The 26,907-nt window shown below is 41.3% G+C and overlaps 1 protein-coding gene across 4 annotated transcripts in view; it reads left to right on the top strand.

The window, feature by feature from the left end:
• The window catches only part of PPARGC1A (PPARG coactivator 1 alpha), a 368,975-nt gene that overhangs the window by 297,315 nt on the left and 44,753 nt on the right, over window positions 1-26,907 (top strand). For 2 of the 4 annotated variants that reach the window (XR_010998600.1, XM_068188796.1), the window contains exon 2: window positions 7,870-8,049. Coding sequence is in view for 3 of the 4 variants with exons in the window: in XM_068188796.1 (XP_068044897.1) it covers window positions 7,870-8,049 (180 nt within the window). In the remaining variant the exon portion in view is untranslated. Of the gene's footprint in view, window positions 1-1,954; window positions 2,010-2,494; window positions 2,857-7,869; window positions 8,050-26,907 lie in introns of those variants that run through there. The other 2 variants (XM_068188798.1, XM_068188797.1) reach the window with 2 other exon arrangements.

Below are 26,907 nucleotides of genomic sequence, written 5' to 3'. Positions count from 1 at the left end.
AGCTCCTACGGAATGTTCAGAAGACAAAGTTTCCTTTGAGGAAGCAGCTTAGGTGCTGGCTGGGTTTCACAGGCTTCATTTGCATATGCAGAGGCTGCGTGGTTTCCAAACTACACCACCACTGCAGCTGTCTTCCTTGTTTTTCTCCTCCTTGGGGTACTGAACTCAAAACCCACAGTAAACATGGGAAAAAAGATCCTAGCGGGTAAATTTATACTATGGCTGGGGTTAGACACTTCAGTTAAAATAAAATTAATCCCAAGCAATGTGGAACCCTTGTTGAAATCTCAGTCTGGTTTTAGATGGAGTTTGGCTTTGCATGTCTTCCAGGTAACACTGGAACTGCCAGCAAAGTTCAAGCTATAGTGTGGACAGGGCCATAGAAAAGCTCTGGGGCTCTGTAATTATTACTTTTGGTTGCTCTGTTTATAGTGCACTTGAAAAGTTCTTCAGTCTCTAAAGCATGTATGGTGAGAGCACCACTAAGGTCACAGTTTATATTTATCAGTTAACTTGCTAATTTGAAGGGAAAGCATTCAAGTGGAAATGTAGAAAATAGAAACAACATGAGCAGGTCACAATATCCAAAACAGCAATATGAAATGTTCCAGTGTAAATATATTTCTATAAAAGGTGTGAATGAAACTTAAAAAAAAAAAACCAAAAAACAGATGATGGATTCGGCACAGTCAATGAACACAATTATACGTAGGTATTGAAGGAGAATATTCCACCAACCATGGATCCACAGATAATAATTAATAAGAACCAACTGTACTCCAGGTAGGCAGGTGCCCAGTATTATTTCACAGTTGACTGTTCAGGGGGTAGAGGTACTCACCTTTGCCACAGATCTTAATAATTTACTGCATTTACTGCAGTTTTATCATTAAATCAGCATATAATTCGGAAGGAAATTAGTGGGGGTTTTTTTTGGTGGGTGTTTGTTTTTTTTTTTTTTTTTTTTTTTTTTTTTTTTTTTTTTTTTTTTTGAGAGCAAAGCAATACCGCTAATTTAATTATTTGTAGGAAAGGTTTTCTGTAGTTATTTGGTATTTTGCTGTGGTTTTTTTTGTTTTTGTTTTTTTAAATTAAGTAAAGTAAAAACAATGCCATTTTTGTCATCAGTGCTTGGTGAAAATATGACAATGTGATGTGATTTGCAACTTAAGCACAAGCTCAGAAAAATGTACATTTTATCAGGACTGGCAATAATGAATTACAAGGAAACACAAATAAGCTAAGAATATATCTGAGACCTCCTACCATTTCTGAAGGTTCCAATGTCTGTGGGGAAAAGGCTATTTCAAGAATTGTACTCCTTATTTTTTTTTTTCCTCTCAGCAAAATTGCCATAGCCTTGTATAATAATTGAATTCATTGAGTCTTTAGAATACTCAAGTTTGCAAATAACAATGAAAATGAATATTTCATGGCATGGAGGATGATAAGCTATAGTTTCGTAACTTTAACTGGTAGCCCAGCAGAAGGGAGCCAGCATTTACATTTCACAAGAATTTTTGCACCCAGATAATTAAAAAAAACTGCAGCTTAAGACAATAAGCAGGCAGGTGGGGATAGTTAAACAAGACCTTTATTTTTGGGTTTTCTTTCCCTGTTTTGGACAGCAGTTTGCAGTTCAGCTTTGTTCATGGAATTTGTTCTGTACGCAATGCTAAGGGGCATCTTAAACCAGTTGCACCTGCAGCAGCCGCTATTGTCTGGGAAAGGCTTTGACGGGAGACAGGTGTTAACAGTGTGCCCGGATTTTCACACGACAAGAGCTCTTTAATTAATTTATTTTCAATGAACAAACGCTGGGTTCAGGTCGGGAGGGTACAGCAATGCGCCCTGAGGCAGCTTACAGAGGCGGGCGGGGGTCACGGCGGCGGTGGGCAGGACGGAGGCAGCTCCTTGTCACCGCCGTGGTTTCTTGGGGAATGATTAAAGAGCAGCTCGAAGTACTGTAATCCATCTGGGAACGGGATCAGGCTTCCCCCTCGGAGCAGGTGAGATAAGGGTGGGAACATTTTTTATAGATGCTGAGTCCGTGTCAGAGAAATGCTGGGGTGGGGGTGTTGGGGGGGGGGCGGGCGGGGTTGCCGATATATTTACCGTGGAAAAACTAACTTGAGTTACAATGTCTGTGAGAAACCATAACCTAACCAAAATACTCGGGGAAGTGCAAAATCCCCGAGTACAAAAAAAAAAAAAAAAATGTTGGGAGGTGGCGTAACTTTTGCCGAAGTCTGGGATAGCCTTTCCAAAGGGAGGCGGGGGAGCGGTGCAGGCATGGGGGAAGTGCTCGGGCTGCTCAGAGCACGCAGGCTGTGGCTCGGCTGGGAGTCACTTCACTTTTTCTTTCTTATAAGCACAGCTCTGCCTATTGTGTGCTGGGGTGTAGGGGGAAGACAAAGAAAGCAAGCCAAGAAATTTAAAAAGATGGGGAGGAATAGGAGCTGTGCTACGGCAGGGGCAGCGATCCGGGGGTGTGGCGTGGAAATTGCTTTGAATCACAGCGGGTTGCCGCGGCCGCCGAGGTCTGAGCGGGTTTCGCAAAGATTTACTTCACTTCAGGCTGGGTCTGCCCCTGGCTGACGTCACGGGCTGGAGCAGCGGCTCCAGAAGGCTGGATGAGTGACAGCCCAGCCTACTTTTTAATAGCTTTGTCATGTGACGGGGAACAGTAGTAAGACAGGTGCCTTCGGTTCACTCTCAGAGAGGGTCTCGTTGCCTGCATGAGTGTCTGCTGCCTGCCTGCCTCTGGACTGTAGTTTGCCAGCTTTCCTGCCGTCGCTCCGCAGCTGGATGGCGTGGGACATGTGCAACCAGGACTCTCTATGGAGTGATCTCGAGGTGAGGAGTGCGCGGCGTGGGCGGCCGTGGGGTGCCGGCAGCCGGCGGGGCCGTGGGCTCGGCAGGGCACCGGCAGGACGGCCGAGGCAGCGCACTTTGCAAACAAGTCCATATCTTATCTTAACTCCAGTAAGTTTGCTATTTTAAGGTTACTCTGCGATGCCTTGAGCAAATCAAAGCTGAGCTCCTGTCATCAGTATAGTATCTCCTGCAGTTGGAAACTATTTTCATGTGCCTCTGGCTCGCTTTCCCGTCATATGCAATATTTATGCTCTAAGGTATTGATATGAATCGGTGTCTGAAGTGGCGTATTCAGTGGCCTGGTTGGAAAAATGCCATGCTAATTTAGAATAAGACTAATATTTCTTAAAAAAAAAAAAAAAGTTATAATTAACTCATGGCTTCATATTTTAATTCCTTGTTTCACTATGCTCTGTCGAAGGTTTTTCCCTTGTTTGTCAGCTGCAGAATACAAACACGCACACAGGAATGAATACCCTGTTGTTTGGCTTTAGATGCTTTTAAAAGAGATTTCTGGAAGGAGACGTTTCCCTGCTACTTGTGGTATTGGAATACTGACGCTGTAGCTAATGCCTCGTAGAGCAGGGTTTGCAGTCAATCTGAGTAGTCCAAGAAATGGTTAAATCCCACTGTACAGCAGAGACAACAGGATGAACCATGAGAATAGAGTTTATGCAGGACTGTGTGAACTGCTGCTGCCGCCGCCGCTGCTGCTGCTTGTGTAAAAATAGATGGCAATACATCAAATCCACAGCTTCTGCTGGCTACAATTCATAAAGGAAAAAATAAAAAAGTCAAGCAGCCCCGTGGTAATCTCCGGAGTATAATGTGAGGTTTGAGGATTTCTGCATATTTGCATTCAGCAAAATGGAGCATTACCTGAAAGTTTGGGCAACTTGCGAAGCGAGGCAAACTTTCTTTGGACCCCATGAAGAGGAATCCCGAATACAGACCTGCTCAAAGGAATTAATGCTCTGGATTCAGGCTTGGAATAAGTGCTTAAAATGCTCCCCATGGGCAATGGGGAGGGAAAAACAGGTTACAGGCAATGCTTTTTAAATAAGATGTTCATGCTGTAGAGAGCTACCCATCTAAAGTGAACCGTTTCCATGTTCTCCAGCAAATTTTTCATATCTGGCAGAGCATGTGTGTGGATTCTCAAGTCATTTTGTCATGTTTTAAATATTTGCAGTTTGCCATTGTATCCACAGATTTCTGTTTGCATATTGTAATTGGTCTTATCTTGTTTTGATTTCTTGGTAAAGTGGAATAGATATGGATAATTCATATGTCCTGTAGCTATTATGAGTCAAGGCAGTAAGTGGATGACTTTCTGGCTCCAAAGTCCTAATTGTTTCTGAGTAGCTAGAGTATCCTGTGGGTTGTTGTCTGGCTTGCAGCATGGGTCTCAGCTGTCATAGCTTCATTTTTCCATTGTGTATTATTCTTAATGCTGCTAGGAACTGATTGAGGAACCAGCTTTTATGGAAATACTGAAGATTTATTTTAATCACTAGAGTTCCTGCAGTAATTTTAAGCTAGTAACAGAATAGATAATTTATGTCAATGACTTTTTCATAGTGCAGAGAGAAAAAAAAATAATCAAAAAAAGAGTTTGATCTTAATATTAATTGTGTGGTGGATGGAATAACTGTGGGTAGGATTTTACCAGTGTGCTCCTGCATTGCACTTCCTGTAGCAACACTAGCATCTGCTTGCTGCTTTGGCTCAGGGGATCACCTTTACTGAGTTAAAATAACACGGGCAGCAAGCACTGGAGGCAGCTTTCATTCTTTGAATCATTAATATTTGCTGTCAATGTTAAATGTATTATATTCTCGCTCACATAATGACAGGACAGCGTGTTGTTAATAAAGGCCTGCATCACTGTAGCTGATCAGCATCCCCAGTGCTTCACAGCTTAATGAAGGTGATGTACAGTAAGGTTGTGAAGATTGAAAGGGAGAATCCACATGACACACATTTTGTCAAGTCTCTCTTTCTTTCCTGAGTTCATCCCCTTGGCACTTCAAAAAACTTGTTAAAAATAAAACAAAGATTATATTTTCATTAATATAATTAATATGGCATAAGTCCAGTCTTCTTTTTTTTTTTTTTTAATTTACCTTCAAAGGCACAAAAACAGCCAAAAGGTTAATGGAGAATTATACTTAATTATAATGATTCATTACCATCAGTGCAGTTAAGCTAATTTACTGTTTGCATATGAACTAAGAGAAAAAAGGTCTGTTAGAGTGAAATAACACACAGTAATTAGCCTTTTGTGTTTAGTGACTGCTTTATCCTCCCAAATGTTACTGTAAAATTAGGGCTATAGTTATGGAATAACTATCATATCAAGTAACAGTGGGAAGACAGTAAAATGTGTGCTAGCAATGCAGGTGCACCTGTTACAGGTATAGGCAAACAGCAAATATCAGTGTGTCAGATGAGGGCAGTTTTAGGACTTGGAGTGTTAAATCTGGCATCATCCAAAGGCCAAATATAAATTAATAACAGGAACACTTGCTGCTAATGTGTCTCAGATAAATGCGCTCTGTGTGCTCAGAAGCATAATGTCATATTCAGAAACATTGATTTTATTATCATGTCAACATTGGCAAGGCATATATACTTTTATTTCAGCAGTTACGTTTTTAGGTGACATTGTAGTCACTATAGGTAAATGAAGGCTGTGATAAGCAGGTTTTATTTTTTGAATACCATTGTTTGTGTTGCTTCAAAAGTCCACTGTAGGAACTTAAAAATGCAGATTACCAAAAGTAAACATGTTTAAGTAGGTGGTTCACAGGGTGAAGCTATTTTTATAAATGAAAGCAGTAACAGATCAGCAGGATACTTCAGAAGTCTATGGCATCAGTTATAAGCTACTGACCTCCAGAACACAAACCTGAGAATGATGTGGAGAATCTTCCTTTTCAGTCAAAAACTGGATTATCCTTTAATGAGATCAGAGATTTCGGCCAAGCATCAAAAAAGGTCATCTCTGTATTATAAGATTGCTGCCAGAAGGTTGTGTCTTGCACTAAAGAAGAGGAAGCACTCTAATTTCTTTTTGTCTTACACTCAAAATAATGGTAAAAAAATTCAGATTAAAAAAAAAAGTTAACATTACTTAAGTGGGATTTTGACTTCTTAGAGTTCTACGGCCCCTTAAATAATAGGAAGAAAAACAACTGCTATTTCAGAGTCTTGTTTTGCAGCCTCTCAGCTTCCTCGCCCCTTGGCCTACTCTATGATTAACTTGTAGTGTCCTGGTAGACGTAGAAGTTGTCTGGTAAATTATAGCTCACACCAGCTGCACCAAGTCTTTGTGCCAACAGACAAAATCTTTGCTCACGGCTGCGCTGCTGCATCCAGCCTGTGCACTACAGACACTCTGAGATTCCAGGGACAAAAACATCAATGAAATGCACCTTCAGCAGCTCTTGCTTACATTGTTGTTAAAGGCGGTCCTTGCGAGAGTGACATAACCAGTATTGAGCAATTCACACCTATGGACTCTGTTAGTGTCCTACAGACATCTGCCTTCAGAAAGCGGCGTTTTCTCCATTCACTTCAGTCCAAATAGAAGTTGGCAGATCATTCAAGGCACCCAGTCAACTGACAGGAGTTTCGGAGGTGCTGCTGTTGGCCATCCTTAATGCAGTGCTAGAAATGTGGTAGATGCCCTTAGACTCAGTTGACTTTAGATGGCTTTTAACCATTCAGCACCTGGTGCCTCTGCAGCTCCACGTGTGCTTTGCAATGTGCCCATATCGACGTAGATGTTTGGAGATGAGTTACAAGGATACACGGTACAGTGCAGTAGGAATTGCTTAATTGAGCAGCATTGACATATGGGACTCAGCTATTTGCCAAACTGTTACTACATGTTTTCTATAATTAGGAAATGGTTTTGGTGGATACTCTAACATTTCAATTGCTGTGTTGAAGTGGATGCATGTTATTAATTTTTTCTTCCTTAGTAGGTCAGTCAATACCCTATCTAGCTTCATACTGGCATATAAAAAACATTTATTCCAGGTTTGTTTTTATTTATCCTCGCTTTCTGCCTAAGTTGTGCAGACAAAAACATTTTGCACTGCTGAAGAGGATTCCTGCAGACTAGACTTTTGTTTACTGCTTCAACCAAAATGTTTCACAGACCTCCTTTTAGGATTACTGAATTAGAGGCTGCTAGAAGAGGAAAACCCATTTAGTTCTCTGAGTACAGCTTCTCTCTGGGGATATTTTGGAAACCGGCTAGGATAATAGATGTGTTCACACCAAGCAGGTGAAAGGCTGTGTGAACTAACTATGCCCGTAACTGAGAGGAGAATATAGGGATATTTCAAGCCACCCTTTGGTTGCCAGGGCCGTGGGTGGCTGTGGTTTGTGCATCAGGAAAAGAGCACAGCAGCGTCACTAACCCATACTTTTTTATGCCCATATGGTAGCCACCATCATGAGTGGCTGTAAGGATTACAGTAAGGTTCTGTAGAAGTGAAAGTGTGACTGTCTCCAGCTTGAACTAGCCTCCAGGGCTGCAGGCTGTAACAGGCTGTGCCTCTTTAACCTGAATGTATCAGGAAATGCATGACAGACCTTGCCCAGAGGTATTCATCTGTAACTTTTACCTGCACTGGTTCACTCTGAAAGGAGAATAAGGCCATGCTTTGGCCTCTGCTGTTGGATTTAAAGCTTTGAATATGATCATTATCAAATGGTATAGGGAGAAGGAAGGTCATCTTCCCTGGACAAATATGTGATAGAGAAGGCAGCTTATGCCCTGCTGTTTTCTCTGCCCCTTTACATACCTATGTTTGACCTAACAATGACCAAATAATATGTGTTTCTTTTTTCAGAAAACAAAGTCAATCCTAGTGACCCTGTGTCATAGCTTAATTGAGGCTTAATTCTTATCACATGATATTAGTTAATAGATTCCTGATAATTAATGAAACTATTCTGTGTTGCTGTATCCTGCAGTGTGCTGCTCTGGTTGGCGAAGACCAGCCTCTTTGCCCAGATCTCCCAGAACTTGACCTCTCTGAACTAGATGTGAACGACCTGGATGCGGACAGCTTTCTGGGGGGACTCAAGTGGTACAGCGACCAGTCAGAGATCATCTCCAATCAGTACAGCAATGAACCCGCCAATATATTCGAGGTAAGGCAAGATGATGCAAGTGCATGTTGCAAAGTCCTTGCTTGCTTTTTTTTCTGGTTTGTTTTTTTTTTTTTTTTTAATTAGCCTGGTGGACAACAGTTTGCTATTTTTCCACCGTTAACAGACAAGAAAACTGCTGGTGTATTGTGGGTTCTGACTGGTTCCTTTAATCCTCATGATCAAAACCAGACCTGCGATCTGAAGGGTGTGGGGGTGAAAGCCTTAAAAGGATTTAAATGGAGCTTGTGATTTTTGAGAGGAAACAGCAAAAGAGTACCTAGAGCACACTGCCGTGTGGTGTCATGATGAGGAGTTGCACTGTTGTAAGCTACAGAGCAAAACAGAAGTTGAAGCTTGTTTGTTGTCTTCCACTTGAATTCCTCGGCAAGAAGCAGGGTTCTGGACAGCAACTGGCTGCTGAGTAGCTGGAACATTTCTAGTAAAGATTTTTACCACTCACAGCCTTACTGTGCAAGTTACTTGCATACAGACTGAGAAGTCTGCAATTTGTTTATGCAGAGAGGAGAGGAAGGGTGAATGTGGCAGAGAAGGCAGGGAGGGCCGTCAGTAACTCAGGGACCAGCTCAGTGTTCAGATGTTTCATAGATCTGGTGGAGGGCAATCTAAAAGTAAAAGTCAGAGGGTGGTAGGAGAGATTTAATTGTTTTCTTTCTAACTGTGCAATGGGGGTTAGGGTATATGAGAGGAGGGTTACTGTCTCTTTATCTTTGTCCTGGGTTGTCTTTCTTTTGTTGTGTAAAGCCTTCATAATTCATAAAACCTTGTGGTTTTGGGCAGCTGTTCCCCTCCTAAACTCTAACCTCCTTCCCTCCCTGTTCATAGGAGAGGCCATAGATCGTTCACTGACTGGGAAATTGAACAATAAATTGATTAGCTGGCAGGAAGACCTTGTACAAAAGCAAACCCTGGGTGCTGTTTCTCACACGCCAAGTACTACAGCTCCAGGAAGTACAGCTAGCCCGCTGGTTCTGGAAAGCCCTGGATTATCATGGTAGAATTTTAAAGGCTGGAAAAAATTAACTGAAATGGTATAGTAAAATGCCTACCTAGGATGTGATGTCCTGAATAAAATTCTCCTTCCTTTGTATATAGTTCTAAACTCACAGTGAGCTCCCTGATGCAGATGAATTGCTCTGGATTTAAACCTCTGCAATTGATAGTAGAAACTGGTCTTCTCTGTTTAGTTTCTGTAATTTAAATCCAAGTAACTTGGAATTAATTTTATTTTAATCAAATCAGCCCTGCAAAGCCTTGTGCTTAGGCCCTCTTTTTTTCTTCAGTTGTATAATGTTCCACACTTTGTTTTACAAAGTTTCCAAATCCTGTCTGGTTCTTGAATTGCAGTTGTACTGCCTCAGGCAGGGTAGGGCATGTTGGTGGCAGCAGGGGGGCAGGGTCCACATTTGCAGCAACTGGAGACTTGTTTTGCTTTTTTATAACTGAGGACACATATTTTTTCTGCATTCATCAGAAACCAAATGCAGAAGCCTTTTCCTTTAGGAAAAATCAGTTGAAGATGCAGACTTTCAAAGTGTAAGTTCCAGATAAGTAATACAATTATTTATTTACCAAATCTAAGCATACAAATTATTCCAGTAAAACCAGTGGAACTTGGCTTCATTTCTTGTCCCGTGTTACTGCCTGTCTGCTTTGATGGCCACAGCTGCTGAGTATAAAGTTGTCTCAGACAGGTAGTGACTATTCCCCTACACACCTTGTGTAGGAAACAATTCCTATTCTGAACATCAAAGCATGTTGCAAACAGCAGGATGACCAGATAGGCTGGTAGTTAACCTCACTGGCAGATGGTAACAGGGGCAACATCTCATGGGCAAGTTTGGGTCTGTCTGAGGATGAGCTGCCGCGGTTTGAAGAAACGGGGATATGTGTGGAGAGGCAGGGGCAATGCAGCTTGGGGAATGAATCAACACAGCAAGAAATAGGTCAGAAATAATAGTTTGGAAATGAAATATGCTGCTTCTTTCCTAACACACAAATTCTGTTGTTTTCTCTCCTCACACTCATTGACTTCAGCTGCAGGCTGCATTGCTGTCTCATCACAGCTTGGCCCATACTTACCTGTAGGGACAAATCGTGCCCTAATGGTATTTTACAATACTGCAGTGCAAAATTAAACTATTTTCAGCTTCTTAGAGTGTTGTATTTACATTTCTTGGTTGCTTGGCCTAGGAAGATGGGAACAAAACAGTTATTTTCTCCTCCTGTACATTAACCCTGTCCCCATTCTCCACTGTGCAGCTGGATACTTTGCACTATTTCTTGCCTCTGCCGCTCAGTAATGTGACGACTGGGGGTGCTCAAGATCAGAAGAAGATGTCTTCTTCCTCCAGAGACTATCTCACATACTGTGTGAGGAACTATTTGTTTTAGCTGAGAGAATGGAAGTTTTATGCAGTTTCTCATTTGGTAATCACTAGATTTTTCCATATTGACCCCCAATAGCCTTTGAAAAAAGAAAATAATGTCTTTTTATACCTTTTTTTTACTTTTATTTTCTTCTCGTCGTTGTGGGAGTAGTATGTTTTATCTAACTTAAGGTTCCAGATGAGGCATTGTCACACAAAAATAGAAATACAGCCTATTTGGGGTGGAAAGGAAGGAACCAGAATGACAAGCAAATGATGGGAAGTACACGAGCGGCATTACTTGCACAAGCTGTACAGTACATTGCCAAATCTAGCCTTGAATGAAACACACTCTCCTTTGAGGTATTAATGCAGTACATGTGGCATTGTCTACATGAGGGACAGTGTCCAAAAGCCCTTTACAAAGTTCCTGCGTATATCTGATGCACTTTTTTTTTGAGAAAGGTTCGTATTTCATAAAGTGAATTTTCAATCTTTCTGCACATCATGTTCCTGAAAGCTCACTTGAGCTGAGTACCCACAAGCTTAGTGGCACTGGGAGTCTCATGGACTAGAAATTATTAATAGTTGTGGTAGCAACCAGGAGCCAAGTGAGATAAAGGTCCAATTAGTCTAGATAGTATGTAAGTGTTAAGTATAAATCCCTGCTCTCATCCGCTTAGGTGTGATGAGATACTGACCTTCACTCGAGGATTAAAACACACCAATATTTTGCAGAAACACCTAATTCATCACTGCATCATTCTGCTCACATGCCTCTGTAACCGATACGAGTCCCACATCAAGCCTGTACTGCCCCAGCACAGAGGCTCTTATTACCAATGTTTGTAGTTATGTACAGTATGAATTAGGTGATTTCTTTCTATTCACAGCTCGATCACTTCTGTTTTTCACCTAATTTTGTTTGCCTGTTGCTTGAAAAGATAAAATGGAGTTCTTGCCCCTCGGGCCACTCTCTATTGACACAAATTCATGCAAGTAAATAGTTAACAAGTCACCCGAGACCAGTTATTTAGATGGTTTGCTGCACCATTCACTTTTATAATTTGTTTTTGTGAAGAACTAGACTTTAAAAAACTGTATTTGCAAAAAATTTAATTTGTCTACTTTCAGAAAATCAAAGTGGTTAAATTTTCATTCTCAAAGCCAGTGCTTTGTGAAATTGTGAACAACTTGATGTGTCATGAGTGAGAAGGCTTTTTGTTCATGAAAGCTGTTGTCCCTTGAGGCTTCTTGAAATATTCTGTACCATATCATGTAAGATTAGTCATATTTAAAATTATTTATGATCCTTGCCTAGCATTATGGAAAGGGAAGATATCCACAGTGGGTGTTTCTCTTTGCTGGTATTTTTTTACAAATAACTCAGCTGTTGGTAAGAGAAAATTCAGCCTGTAGATAGGCAATAACCTGTTAAACTACAGTGAACTTGTGTAAAATCCTAAATCTTGTACTTGGCAAAACACTTTTTTTAGCCTTCAAAAAGACTTTAGAAAACCCACATTGCTTGCCCTTCTGCAGATTTAATTTATTTACATAAATAAAAAAATGTGATGCTCACAATATTTGATGACTTTTAATTCTTTTATATAGGTGTATCCCTGGTTGCTTCTCAAGGCCATTCTATGTGCCATGTATTTATTTAGAAAGCCTAAAAAGATAACTACGTTTTATTGTAGAGTGCCAAAAAGGGCTGTATTACAAGCAATGAGAATGTAAGGAGAGAAAGAAATACACAATGAAATGCAGTCTGTCTTTCCCCTGGCAGCAGGGGAATGCATGGAGATAAATGATTTCTTATTTATTTGGAAGGGGTTGTATCAGGGAGATGATGAGTGTTGAGGGAAGCCTTAAACATCACCAGGGTAATTTGCATTGGTTCAGATTATAAAATCCCTCATGTTCTGTGGTACTGCCAGTCTCTTTAATCATTGCAGGTTATTCATTCAAGGTTTGCTTCCAGATTGATTAATGAATTACCAGATCTTGCGTAAAATGACTTGGCCTGACTTTTAAACAACCACCAATGTTTTCTTTGCCAGTCTTGTGACTGGTGTTAATGGGTTCCAGAGAACTGAGCCTATATAGACTTTCTGTAGTGGCCTTCCCTAGCATTTTTCCACCTTTTAATTTTCTCCAAAACTAGTAGCCCAGGGCAGGCAGTTCAAGGAGATACAATCTCAGGAAAAAAAAATACATAGTAGTCAAATCCTTGATGGCTGATGCCCTTCAGTGCCAAATCAGCATGATTTATCATAGCCATCTATTCAGCACAACAGAGGCTGGAGGTGAGCTGCATGGTGTACCTCACACAATATGCATAACTAGAGCTCTGAACTTTGAAGGAAAGCCTCAGAGCTATTTGCAAAGTGCTGGTGCTTAGTGAATACTAAATTACATTTAGGAAATAGTCTACTGCTACCAGTTATACTTCATTTTTATTCTTGACACAGACACCTAAATCAGAGAACAGTAACATTTCAGAGATTATGGTAGCAGTTTGGGTATGTTCCAACACTATAATAGGATCAGAATTTTAAGGCCTTTTTTATTATTACCAATAGTCACTTAGTTTCTACTGCAGCGTACTTTGTAGGGAATTACAGCTTTTACTAAAAAGATTAAAATGCTATTATGCAAATGATTGCAGTATGTTATTATGTTTACAAATTAACATCCATGGCTCAACACACAAATTAACTAACTATTCCATCTATATTATTAAGGATTTAATAAAGTAACTGTTGATAAAAATGAGGAGCTTGGAACAGTTAACAGGAGCTGATCGTGATTTAACATAGAACTTAAACATTGTGTTTAATGTTCTAGATGGCATAATGGCAGAATAAAGCTTATCAAAGTGCTTGAAAGGACTGTGATTGTGTGCACCACATAGCAGCCTGTCTGAGGCCCCGCAGGGCATGAACAAAATAGCTCTGGGCAGTAGCATAGAGCATACTGGTGAATCTGGAAGCAACACAGGACCAAGTCGTATCAACATGTACTTTCCTGCTCTAATAAGTAGGCTTTTTTGAAATTCAGATTCATGCAGATTGAATGTTTTACATGATAAGCACATGCATTTGGGTATTTGGGAACTTGTGTCTTTCTAAAATGCAGCCTGTAATGAGCTGCTTTTATGGCAAATTGGATTTCATTGCGGAGAATATCGCTGTATGGTAAAAAAGGGGAAGGCTGAGTTCAGTCTGAGATGACTTTACTAACATTCCTGCAAGTTGTTATTTGTAACAGTTCATAAGAGATCATAAAAGTAAACAGGTAAGACCTACTGAGGTCCTAGAGAAATGAATGTACAGTATGTGATTATGTGATATATTTAGTAGTGAAACAGACAATGTCATAGGTTTAATACAACAATAAACATAAAAGGCAAAAGATGCAGATTTGGGATAGGAAACTTTATAAGGATGATAAAATGTAACAATGTATCATAAAGCCTACCTGTGAAACTAGGAGAAGACCCTCATTTCCAGGGAAAGAAAATAGCAGACACTTGACAAAAGTGCTGGACTTTTTATATTCCTAATGGAGCAGTGGCACATTTCTTGTGTGTTTGAATGCATTACCTTTACCAGTCTGTGGCCTGACTCAGGGCTCTACAGCTGCTAAATAGGAGACCAGCACAATAACATCCTGTCTATGTGGGATGATGTATGTAAACGATAATCTATGATTAGCTATGCTGACATTTAAAAAGGCTCAAGCAGTAAGTGGAATTTATTTTACTCGAACCAGCTGCTATGTAATTGGAAAGAGTTTATGCAAATGCTCTGTATCTAGTGTTACCAAGGTGTGCTGCTGCTCCTTTTTTTATTCCTGCTTGGACAAACTACAATGCTTTAATGCAAGAACCACCTGGCACGTCGGTTGAAACCTTCAGGCAGGAAAGAAGTCCCAAATGAGCAAAAAAAACAATTGCTTTGAGAGTTTATTTTTTGATGTATGTGGCCACCAAGACTATTCCCCCGGTGCGCAGTCAAGAAAACTTGGCTGATCCACTTCACGGTCCCATTAAGGAGACATTTCACCTAGAGCAGCCATGGCTTGAGATGCCCACTGTGCTGCTGCTCTGTAGAGCACCTGCACTTTTTCTAAGAGGGAAGACTAGCACTCACCAGAGCACTAGTAAGTTAATTAGGTCATTAGATGAATGTCTTGGCCTGTGTTAAAACCAGCCCTTGAGGACACTGTGTTATACTGTGTTCCCACTGGCTACATAGCTAAATATGAACTGGTGTCAGCTGCCATACAAACAAAAATGTAATAGCCTCCTTTCACAGAGGTCATCTTAAATCCACTTTGGTCACAGTCACACTCCACATCTGTTTTAGTGAGATGCAGCTTCTTAAGGTAGCGTTTGGACTTCATAAGCACACAAACAACCGAGCTATAAATTGCTACTGCTGGAGTTATTTTGAATAAGTGTATACTGTTTCATATTTATAATGGTGAGGCTTCATAATATTCACAGTGAATATATAACACAGATCAGTTCAACAAGCATGAAATTGTATGTTGTCAACTTGTCACATAAATAGAGCCATATTCTAGCTTACGATAATGTTGAACTAAATATTTTCTCCCTGGAACTGCAGAGAGGGTCACAAAAATGTGGGACAGTAGCTCTGTCTTTTGTTAGAAAAACAATCCCAACTGATTGCTAGTGGGAAGTAAATATTTCTGATAAGATTCTTCTGTGTTTTTAATTCCCCCTTGGCTTACCAACAGCAACAGAAAGTTTGCCTTTCATAGACAAATACTAACTGGTTATATTAAATTTATTTCCGTTAATGGTTTTGTTTCTAGTGTAACTTCTTTTCTTTTTTTTTTCATTGTTGCTATTTTTTGCTCAATGCATCATTGCTAATTGCTACTAAACAGTCCATCTTAACCCTGCCGTGCTCTTTCCCTGCTGCCCCATCCCACTTAACATTAACTCTGGCCCATGCCATTACAGAAGGATAAAATTATCACAAGTCTTCATTTAGGATTTCTTTTTCCCTAGTGCCACTAACCTATTGTGCATGTGTAGGTCAGGAGGAGGAAATTGCACAGAGCATATTTGTTGCAGGGAGAAAGTTTTGGTATTGAATCATGATGAACTGTTTTTTTTCCCCGTGAACAGGGAAAAAATACAAAGAAGAGTTTATGTGTGTCTGTGAAAACTTAACTATTTGTAGCTTTTGTTGTACTACTGTGGGCAATCCTCAGATGCACTGGAAATTTGCAGCCTTTCTGGAGGAGTGCCCCCTGCCAGCTTTATAGGCCTCTTTCTCTCCAGTGTCTAATTTTTACTTTGGTAGCTTTGTGCAGGTGCATACAGGATCCTAGTGCCTTTGTAAGCGATGGGCTGCAGCCTTGGCAGGCATGGAGCTCTGTCTGTGTGTGCAGGCACACTCAGCCGTGGAGGCTGGGTTCAGGTCTCGGTGGAAATCATCCTCTTTGCAACGCATAGCTGGTTGCTCTGGCTGAATTTTCCGTTCTGACACAACGGAGCAACAGTCTTGCTTCGTAATGATTGAGAAATTAATTAGCACTTTGTGGCGGTGATGAGTCTGAAGGGCCATGATTGGAGTTTGCTTTTTACCACATGCAGTAATCACTGGGTTTTGTTTATGAAAGCACAAACCCAAAACCTATTGAGATTTTGGTGTTGTCATGAAGCGTGAGCCGTGTGATGCACTAGAATAATACTTCCATTTCCTCACACACATCTGTGCTTTTGTGCTTTACTGTGAGTAACACAATGGGGTGCTGGTCCATAATGGGTACTTCTAATCACTGAGACGATAATCAGAAGAAGAGTATTTTCTGTGAGGAGCTGCGGTGGCAGCCTCAGGCAAGTGTTGTTGCCTTGTTGATTTATGACAGGTTTGAGTTGCCCGAACCGCTCGCAGGCATCCAGCTTATCACATAAAGTTTAGGAGGATCATCCCTTCCAGACATATTATGGGGCTGGAGGTGTCAAATGGGCAGGGAGAACTTCTACTTCTGGCTGCTGCCATAGCTGCTCCTTGAGGGCTCAGTGGTACTAAATCTTATCAGTATTTGGAGGGGCTGCCATCAAGTAGTGTGAAGGACTGCAGATCTCTCCTACAGGAGATCCACTTGAATAAAAATAGAGAAATTGGGTAAAAAAGTTTCTTTCCTCTTGTCAGGGAAGTGGTGATAATGGTTATCTGGAGGATTGGGTTGGTCAGAGGGACTTCCACTTAAGCTGCAGTGGGAGTTTTCTCCTGGAATGGTAGTTTCTCCTGGAGGACAAAAAATTCTTTCTGAAAATACTCCAAAACCTTTGCAAAAAATCCCATTTTTCTTCTCCCATGTTGCTGTATAAACAGTGACATAATGACTCAGGAAGTACATCAGTTCCATAAATGTTATGGAACTGAGACATCTCACTGGAATTTTTAATTTGGTGAGAACGCTGCAGGCTTGCATATTTCCACAAAGCAGTCAGTGACCAGAAGTGAAAAGCAGGTATTACAAGAGTAATAAGAACTCTTCCAGTATTAGGGGTTGGTTTTTTGGGGTTTTTTTTTGGCTTGTAAATATGTATCACATGGCTAGGTAGATCTAGCAGTGTTGTTCTCCCTCTACCAGGCCCTATGTGTTGAGACCGAGTGAACAGGATCTTTGGTTTGTTGGTATCCACTTTAAGAGGGCTTCTGAGTGAGTTAGGCAGCCAGGTAGTGCAGGTGACAGTGTGTGTGGTAAAGGATCAAGAAAGAACTTGGAGCAGGGGAGGGCTTTGCAGAATTAGAGTGGTTGAAATGGAAAGTGATCTCAAGAGGCCATTTGGCCCAACCCAGCCTGTTCAGGAAGGACTACATGGAATAAGAAGTTGAGGAAATATTTCTGTGTTTCTCTGCTGCTGCTTCTTCCCTCCTTGAAATTACTTTATTAGTACTGGTAAGGAGTTTCTGATCCCATTTTGAAAATATTAGCCCATAGTCCTAAGCAGCTATGGAATTTCTGTGAGACATGCCTCGGTATAACTAGAAGCCTGTTACTGCCAAATCCTTCCCAGAGGAAGATGGGTGGTAGTCAAGGGTTCACAGTCTGGCCTTGGTTTTCATGACAAATTTTCATATAAGGAAACCTACTTCTTGGGCTAATCTTAGTTTCCCCAGGTACTGAGCTTGTCCATTTTCACGGTCTTATTCTTAGACTAGTGGAACTGTAAAGTAAGGTTGAAATGGATGCATATGCAATTATTTTCATAAACAAAACATAAATGCATGCTTCCTGACCTCTGGTTGGAAGTGCTCTGTTAGGCATTTGACCCTCCAGGCATACAGAAAGGAGCAAAAGGCTTTTATTTTTACTTGTCTGGGGAAAACGTATGCATTTTTGAAATTCTTTTTCTGGCTTTGTGTTTGCTTTACTGTTTTTTCTCTCACCAGGACTGGTGTGGATTTTCTTGGCTGTATTGACTGTCCTTAAAAGCTCAACAATCACTCTTCACATTAGCATGAAGACATTAGGCAAAACATTGGCAATTGTCACGTTAATTGCATCTGGGAAAAAGCCAAAAAACTTGTGGATTTTTTTCCTTAACACTGCAGAAACATTCATCCATTTCCACTGAAAGGGTGTCAAAGTGATTCTGCTTGTGTGTGATGGGAGTGTTGCCACGTATTGTAATTTTCTTTGCTGTTGATCCCACTCTCCTATAGGAAGGGTCAGGTCAAATGCTTCTCTGAAGACCAAGTCTCCCATTTGCAGCAGGAAATCTCTTGGGTGGAGAGGATAATATTACAAAACAGAGACTAACATTACAAAACAGCTCTGCTGCCTCTGGCACAGTCTGGAGCATTACAGACCAATAACTCCTATCATGTCACTCTTGCGGCACCTTATTATCTATGTTTTTCTGTAAATCCGATCTGAGACTGTCATTACCAGTTTCAGGTAGGTGAACACCATCTGGGTGAAATAACCATGTACCAGTGATGAGCTGGAGGGGGCTCTTGTTAGTTAATCATCCCTACCTTCCCTTTGATGAGTTAATTTGTCTGTTGAGCCATGGAAGAGCCCCCAAGAGCTCCCAGGAGCCCCTTGTTAAAATTCTGCCGACAAATGGAAAGATAGGGATGATTTCACTCTTTTTGCTGGAGCCTTTGCTATCTATGATATTGCTAAATCAACCATAATGCATAACTTTCTATGCAATCTTTTTGTTACAGTTCTGGAGGCATATTATTGCTTTGTGCATTTACTTTTTAAACATTGTCACTGGATACCTAGCCCTTCTGAAAATCTCATACCATGAATTAAGGTTCATTTCAGTACTTCCACGTGGCCTTTCAGTAGTTGGCATGCCGAGTTCCTTGGTTGTGATGCTGGGGCATACTCTTTTTTTTTCCCCTTCAGTTATTAAACACTGTGTTTATTTACTTGTTTTGTGATAATGCCTAAAAACCCTGTAGCAGGGGGAGAGTCTGTATGTACTAGTGACCAGCCCATCCCAGTTTTATGGCGTGCACTTTCAAGTCCTTGGGAGGAGCAAAGGTAGTGAAAGAAGAAAAGAGCTGGTCCTTGGGGTTTGTGAGTGAAGATAAACCCATCTTATTTTTCCTTCAGAGGTCTGTGAGCACTGCTCTTTAACCAGACTCCTCTTCCTCCCAGGCAGCTGGAGGCAGCTACAGCCTGCTGAGCTTGCCTAGTCCAGAGAACAACACAGGTCAGAGCTGCAGTTGTGTCAATGTGATGTGGGACTACCAAACCCAAGGAGAAGCTGCCTTAAGTAATATATCCCAACATGGAGACTTATTTATCTCCAAACCTGAGATGAAGAAGAAAATTAAATATAAAAAATTTTAAAAACTCAACTGGACAAAAACCCATAGAAGACTAGGAAGCTAAGAAATGCTATCATTTGGAAGATGCTCTAGTCCCTTTGTAACTGGTCAGAGAGGGTGTGTTAGCTCTGATACAGCCAGATCAGGGTGAGCTCTTGCAAGGCCATATGTATGCCTCTGTATAGTGCTGATGGCTGCTGTGGGGGGGATTTAATAGCTTTCACTCAATGTTCCTCCTAGGCACTCTTCTGAGAGAGAGCAAATCTCTCAGAGGAGCACAGGCACACAGAGAAAGTGATGAAGGGATACTGGAGCAGATCTGGAAGAGTGAGTGGAATCCTACTGGACTAGGAGCTCTGGCTGAAAATGACCATAATGTACCAAAGAGGTTCCTGCAGAGTTAGTTGGCATCTCTGTATTGTGTTTTCAGAACTGTGCAGGGAAGGACTATTTGGCTATGTCATCTACAGACACAAATGATTTCCAGGAATCTGCACTCCACTGCAACTGGAATCACATCAGGGTCTCCACATTGGTCAGTTCAAGTCCAGTATGATCCAGTAATAGACCACAGGGCGCTAATTCTCTGCTGGACTATCAGCATCACTTTATGGAACTGCTCCTGGCATGTGCAGCTCTGTGAATGCTGTCCAGATGTACTTGAGCTGCCTCTCTGGACTCCATCTAGACCCAAGAGGGCTTGTTACGGGCAGCCCCATGATGTGCAGAGGTTTTTCTCATTCAGGATCTTTCGCAAGATTAGACTTGTGAAGCTTTGATTTTTAAGCCCATAGCTAAAGAAGAAAAGAGACATGCCCCTAAACTTAAGCCTGTAATAGCTCCTATTTCCTAAACCATGTCTTTGAAAATGATGGGTGTAAGTTCTTAAAGATACGCCTGTCAGAAACTTCCTAATAAATTGCTTTTGTGGGTACTGGTCTTTCCAGCTTGAAACATCCAGGAATGCTGCCTTCTCAGCGCTGCTACTCCAAGTTGCACTATGCACATAGCAGGAACTTCAAACTGAACCCTTCCACTTCATCTCCCATTATTCTCTCCTGGCACGATCACTCCAGCTACACTCCATTGCTAGAATGCTATGTGTTTGCCACAGTTTCTGTCAGCTTGGATTTTTCCTCAAACCAAAGTCACAGAGACGACAAAAATCCACTCATGTGTCTTGTCCTTCCCTACACCTGCTTCTGGGAGTGCAGTGACAGATACCAGTTTTATTGTGTGCCAATGTTACTGCTGTGTTTACAGCAGATTTAAGAGTTTACATTAGGCCACAGTTTTACCTTCCAGTTTCCCTAATTCTATCTGCTGGCAATCCCAGCTATGTGGTTGGGGTGGCTGCCCCTGTCCTAAAGGAATTTGTGTCAATTTCTGCAGGGACAAATCCTCCCTGTGCTAAACCGCTTTGCTGTATTTGCTCAAACTCATATTTTGACAAAGGCGTTCTGTCCACATCCACCAGAAGAGATTGCTTTTTTTCGGATGCACTTGGAGGTAGATGTGTTGGAAGCTGCCTGTATGTGGCTGATAACTGAGACGAAGCATCTATTTAGCACGATCCATGCCCTTTTCTAATTTGTCTTTGAATGACAAATGTGTCTTCACTGAGTCAGCAAAAGAGGAGATCCTACAGTAGAATTCATTGCCCTTCTATCCCTTTCAACCGAGTGGCTAGGTTTTCCCAATTCCTCCCCAAAATCTGTCTTTAAAAGAACTCTTACAAAGACATCCCTCAAATGCATTGTGCAGAACTCCATTATGTTCTCTAGTCATTTCTGATTCAGGTTCATAATGTGCTGTTATTCTTTAGAATTGCCCTTAACAATGCTGGTGTTTTCCAAATAAAAAAGTATATAAATAAAAAAAAAATAAATCTTTGTGAAAATCAAAGTTGTAGGGATTTGGAGATATCATCTTCACATTCATTCATCTTCACCACTGTTGTCCCTAGAGAGTCAACTCTTGAGTGTGAATGACCTCTAAAAAGAAAAACAGATTTCATTACAATCTTCTGCATTTCACAGACAGTACTAGAGTATAATAACATGTTTTTTTTTCAATAGCAAAGGACTGAAAATGCTCATAGACTTGGAATGGAAACTAGAAAATATTTAAATGTTTGAATTCATTTGAATTGTTTCTGTGCAAAGAAAATGCAATTCCTGGTGCCCAATTTGTACACTCCAAAAATTCCTGGAGATGTCTTCCTCCTGCTGCTTAAATGCTTTGGATATGTGCAGGTGTCCTTTCTGGTTTTTAAAGCTACTCAACTAATGAAGGATCAGGGCCACTTCACTAATGTTTTGCATCGGGGGTAATTGTACCTAGAGATATTAGACAAACCCACTGATTTAGGCTCGGTAATTCTTGACTATCTTCTCATGTTGCATTTCATGATTTGCTTAGATTATATCTTATCTCTAACCTTCTTGCTTCAATAAACACACAATATCTAACTTGTCTTCTTCCACCTCATACACAAGGAAAATCATCAGTGCTTAATCTGTTGCTAGTGTTAATGGCACAATTCTTCATCGTAATTCCAATTCACTCTGCCTGATATCCCACAAATGCCTTTGAGAAAGGCATTTTATCCCTGATACTGTGCCAAAGACACTTTCTTCCTTCAGCACTGCTGTTTGACTTTCTGCAGACTTCATAATGACCTTTTGCTGGCTGTGGTAGATGACACAGGCTTACATATGAAAGTCTGTAAAGGAGTGCCACATCCCAGGCTGTCACTTCAGCTCCAAAAGGTCCCTGGCAGCAGATCCCTGATCTTGAGCTACTACTGTAGCAAGGAAGTGTAGTCTCTTCACTAGCAAAGATGGAAAGAGTATACAGAAAAAAAAAAAGGCAGTAACACAACAGCTTTTTCTTTCCTTTCTTTTTCTGTCTGGCAGGTGGTCACACATTGCAGACACCCCATGCTCTGCCCTCCCATGGGCTCTCCTCCTTGGGAGCCTTATTCAGTACAGCTGCCATCATGGCAGCCTGACGGGGATCAACAGAGATTGCTTTTGTGATTATTTTTGATTCCAAGGGTCATCGAAAGTCTAAAGCAAAATATTTTCCTACGCAGCTTTATAGCAATTTGGGAATCTTCCAAGATTAAAGCTCTGCTGAACCATCAGTTCACTTTCTCCTTCATATCTTTCCTTGGGACAAACATGTCTGTGTGATTGTCTCTACAGGTAAAGACTTACCTTACAGGCTTTGGATGTTTTCTGGGTTTTATATCCCCAAAGTAGGTTATGCAAAGAGAAGGCCCCACTCAAGCAATATGTTTTGTGGGCCCTTTGTTTTTCCAAGACATTTACTGAGTTGCTGTTCTATTATAGCTTCTTCCTCCATTGTTTTAGGGGATTGGTCTGGCTTTTCATGTTAAAATGGATGGTCTCCATGCTCACTTTTGTACTCAGTCATGACTGTGTTCTTTTCCAGTGGTCCAAACTTGTCTGTTTTGCTGTAGCCCTGATGTTCTCCCCAACATCCACTACATTATAGAAATACCTTTGTTGTTCTGATAACAGAGTTATATCTTACACACCAGCCTTGCTCTGTGTGTCTGTTCACTACTCTCTCTGTGTCAACTTTCTCTGGAAAATTCCATTCTGGAATGCTAGTATTAAATGAGCAAATATTATGGTGTCATTTTCTGTACAAAAAATGACAAAAATCACCAAATTCCATGAATGCACAAAATGAGCTTCTTCTTAGCTGTGGGCTGTGACTCCAACGCTCTTGACAAACATTTTATCAGTCTTCTTCTGACAACTAGAAGTTCAGATGAAAGTACTTAGGGATGGGGAATGTGCACTGTCAGTTTTGGTGAAATGTCCCCTGCTTGGGAGGGGGTGGTGGTGTTGCTCGTTGGAGCCCTGCTCTCCCACCATGACTACGGCCTGCAGGCACTCTGGCCTGGAGAAGCTGACTAATCTGTGAGCATCAAATCCTGTTCCATAAAGCGAGGATTATAATCCTCCTTTCTTGATCTTGTCTGTTTGAACTGTGAATACTTTCTGCTGATACTTTCCCTTGATAGGTTACTGGAGATCATTCAGTGCAATGGGGATGTTTCCTTGCTAGTGCTAGAATACTACTTAAAAATTCAAATTGCAGGAGATGGATAGTAGTGTTAGTCATCATAATGAAGATGGGGCATGATTTTTGCTTCATGACAGTGGAAGGAAAGGCTGAGAGATAAGATACCTAAAATCACTGAGTGCATACTTTCAAAGACAGGAGTTGCTCAGCAGCCAGGTGACAGCAGACATGTTGTTTATTCGACAGAGAAGCTGTGAACTTAACTACTTACTCAAAAAGAAAACTTGCTTCCCAAATGAAGACATATGGAGGGTTTTAATGGCAGTTGAAAGACATGTGGCTGGGTTATGCCACTATGTGTGAGCTTATAAAGACACTGGGTGTATATCTGATGAGGGAATCTCTGAGTACCACCACTATTTAAAAGTAAAAACATTGCTCACCCTGAAAAGAAAGTCAAACAAAAATTGTGTCTGAGAGGACAGGCTGTACCAGCTCCAAGGCACTCGGATGTGATGTCTGCCCAGTAAGGGACAACACTTCTGTTCAGCTGCATGGATGGCTTTTGGCCTGACTAGCCCAGCACATCTGTCTAGAAGTTGGCCTCACTCAAGGTGAGATTTTTAAACTATTTTAAAAATGACTCATACTACAGAGCTGCAAGGGAGGGAAGAAGTACTGGAAAACATACTGAAATGTGTCTGAATCAGTTTCCATTCAGCGCTCTTGTTACAGCAATCATCTGGATGCCAAGACTGGCGTAGTACTGGGGGCATCATGTGGAAGGCAGTGGCAGGAATCAGTGTGCAGAGGCCCTTGCTGCTTCAATCCTGTGATGTGCTGATCTGAGCTCGTACAGCGAGTACCTGCAATGGTGTTATCTGCAGAAGTGCAAAGTTGAGGCAACAGCAGCAGCAGGGGTGTTACACCGCATGACTGGTTTCTGTGGTGATGTCTTTCAGACTGGCTGTAGCATGAGTGAGATGTATGTAAGGACAGAGAACATTTGTGCTTTGCTTTGGAGTTTCTTTTTTTTGATATCTTGTCGTGATTTTCAGTGAGGAGCAGATGAATGGGTATCCTGCTTAACAGAGCTTAAAGAGAAACTGCTTGTAGCCTAAAAAAACCCACCAAAATATCAATTTATGTGTTTTGAAGATGAGGTGGCTTCATTAAAAATTGTAGGATCTTGCAGTTTTACTCCAAAGAAAATACTGCTAACTCCACAGTTCAGCTGGCGGGGATCCATGTCAGACTGTGGAGCTTTAGTCATATGCATAAGTCTTCTTAAGGTACTAAAAATCATTTAGTTTTCTTCTAAAGTCACGGACAAGGAGCTAAAATTGTCTCACTCAAATATGCATTTTTGAATTTCAAAATTAAATGTAATAAAGGAGATTTTTTTTTATTCTCTTTTGATGAGACACGCAATGAGAGAGTGAGGATGCTGCATTAGAGTATCTTTTGATTTGCTATTTGCTATGTGTTAAACTTTTATATTTCAAAGAAGCGTTTGTACCTATACTGGATGTTTGGCAAATCCAACAGCTCATTAGATGTTAACAATAGCAACACTGCTAAATACAAAGGATTCATAGGCAAAGTACCCCTCAGGCTATATCTCTGAGAGAGAAAGTGGCAAATAGAATCAGAAACTAATTAAATAGTCAGCTAAAGCGAGCATAACTTAAAAAAGCTCTAAAACTACCAAAAATGGAAACATATTACAGTTATCTGCATTCACAGTGCAGAACAAGTTTGGTCGTATTTAAGATAATTCTCTAGTGCCTGCTATTTTTAGTCCAAGGGTAAGCTTCTATAAGAGCCTTTCAGCGCTGCATCCCTTTAACCTGGCCTAACAAGCTAAGCCAGTAAGCTGGCTGATTTCCGTCTTACAGGAGGCAAAGAGATAGCTGAAACAAACCATTTGTGGTGCAAACGCCCAGCCTATCTTGTCTGAGGAGCTTTCTTTGTATGGATTTTTTTTTCCAAACTTCTCAGTATTAAGCTTGCTTGTCAGAGACTAAATTGTCAGACTTTGCTGTTTGGAAATGGTAGAAGCACAGGAATGAAAGGAAGATTTTATAGACTCAGCCTAATGGAAATAAACATTTCTGCATTGCCAATAGTGAAACCCGATTAGGGCAGTTTAAGCTATTGCTATTGATGCGTCTGAAGAAAAAGGAATGTATTTAGTTTTTCTCAGGGAAGGAAGGGCAGACACAAAGGGCCTGATTTCCTTCTCACTTACACTTAATCTGTCCTTGTTTAATTCCGCCGGTTTTGCCAGGTGGTGCCTGGTTTGTGCTGCTCTAATCCAAGGGAATCCAAGCTGGAGTTGGCGTTGTGCTCCCTGTGCCACCAGCACTCAGATTTACGGCACTCTTTGCCATCAAAATGGGGCAAAGCCAGATGCAGTTGTGAAACACTGGTGCTCGTTGCACTCTGGTGTTTTGGTGCTTCAGGTGATTAAGACTTGGCAATATTGCTGCCAGGTAGCTAGCTCTTTTTAATTGTACTCTGTGGTGTGCTGTTCTTTCCTCTACTCCTTCATGTGTAGGATCAAGTGCAACCACGTGTACTTTCTTGTCTTCCTGCTTTCTCTTCCTCTCTCCCCTCCTTTCCCCTCCTTACCCCCTGCTGGTGTGCATAATCCTCATGTACATTTACAAACCAGGATTTTATTGCTTCCTAATCATGAGTGGTCTCACCCACTCGTCTCTGCCAGCTGAGCAAGGCTTGGACACTCTCATCTTGGGCTCTTTCCAATCTACAGCTCCCTTCCCCTCTTTCTTCCCCCTCAGTTTGGGCACTGAAAGCGCAGGGAAAAATATCTCAATACAAAGGGAGGCTATCTTAGCCAGGAAAATGTAGGCTGTGTTGAACTCAGTGTCCCATCTCTGGTTTAGTATTGAAATGGTTTCAATTTTCTTACTGTTCTTGGGGTTAGGCACATCCCGTGTGGTTTTGGTTTTGGCCTGCTACACAGGCTCAAGTTATAACTTGAGTTAACTTCAGCGGGGATAACTTTTAAACTGAAGATGCACTTGACATGAACAAATAATGTCAGTGTATTTCCAGCAGGGAATGCAAGCACAGTGTGTACCACATTGTAGGCAAGATGAGCCCATGCCGCTTTTAAACTCAGTGTCTTATTGCTTAGTCATAGCAATGTAGTGCTCAGCTGCAAAACTCATTTGGTAAGGAGGAAGAATTAGCCCTTGCTGGCCTGTGGTTGGACTGCTCTTAGTCCTGGGACAGGGTGGTACAGACACACTATAGAGGGGCTGCTGCTCTCAGCTTAGGCATCAAAATACGCAAAGAGCAGAGGGCCAGGTCCCTAGCTAGCGTAAATCTGCATAGCTCTGTTAAAACCTGTGGAGGGGCCCTGCAGCTGAACATCTGGGTCTAAGTTCTTTGTCTTTTGGTTGCCAGCAGGATTAAATAGAAGTACCCCAAATTATTTATTGTAGGTGCTGTGGCAGCATCTCAAAGCCCAATGATAAAACAGGACACAGTTATGAAAGGGGTTGTGTGAACAAATAACAAAAGCCCCTGTCTAA

Source organism: Anomalospiza imberbis, chromosome 4 (assembly GCF_031753505.1).
Source record: "Anomalospiza imberbis isolate Cuckoo-Finch-1a 21T00152 chromosome 4, ASM3175350v1, whole genome shotgun sequence".
Taxonomy (NCBI): Eukaryota; Metazoa; Chordata; class Aves; order Passeriformes; family Viduidae; genus Anomalospiza; species Anomalospiza imberbis.
This window is presented reverse-complemented; position numbering and strand designations above follow the sequence as displayed.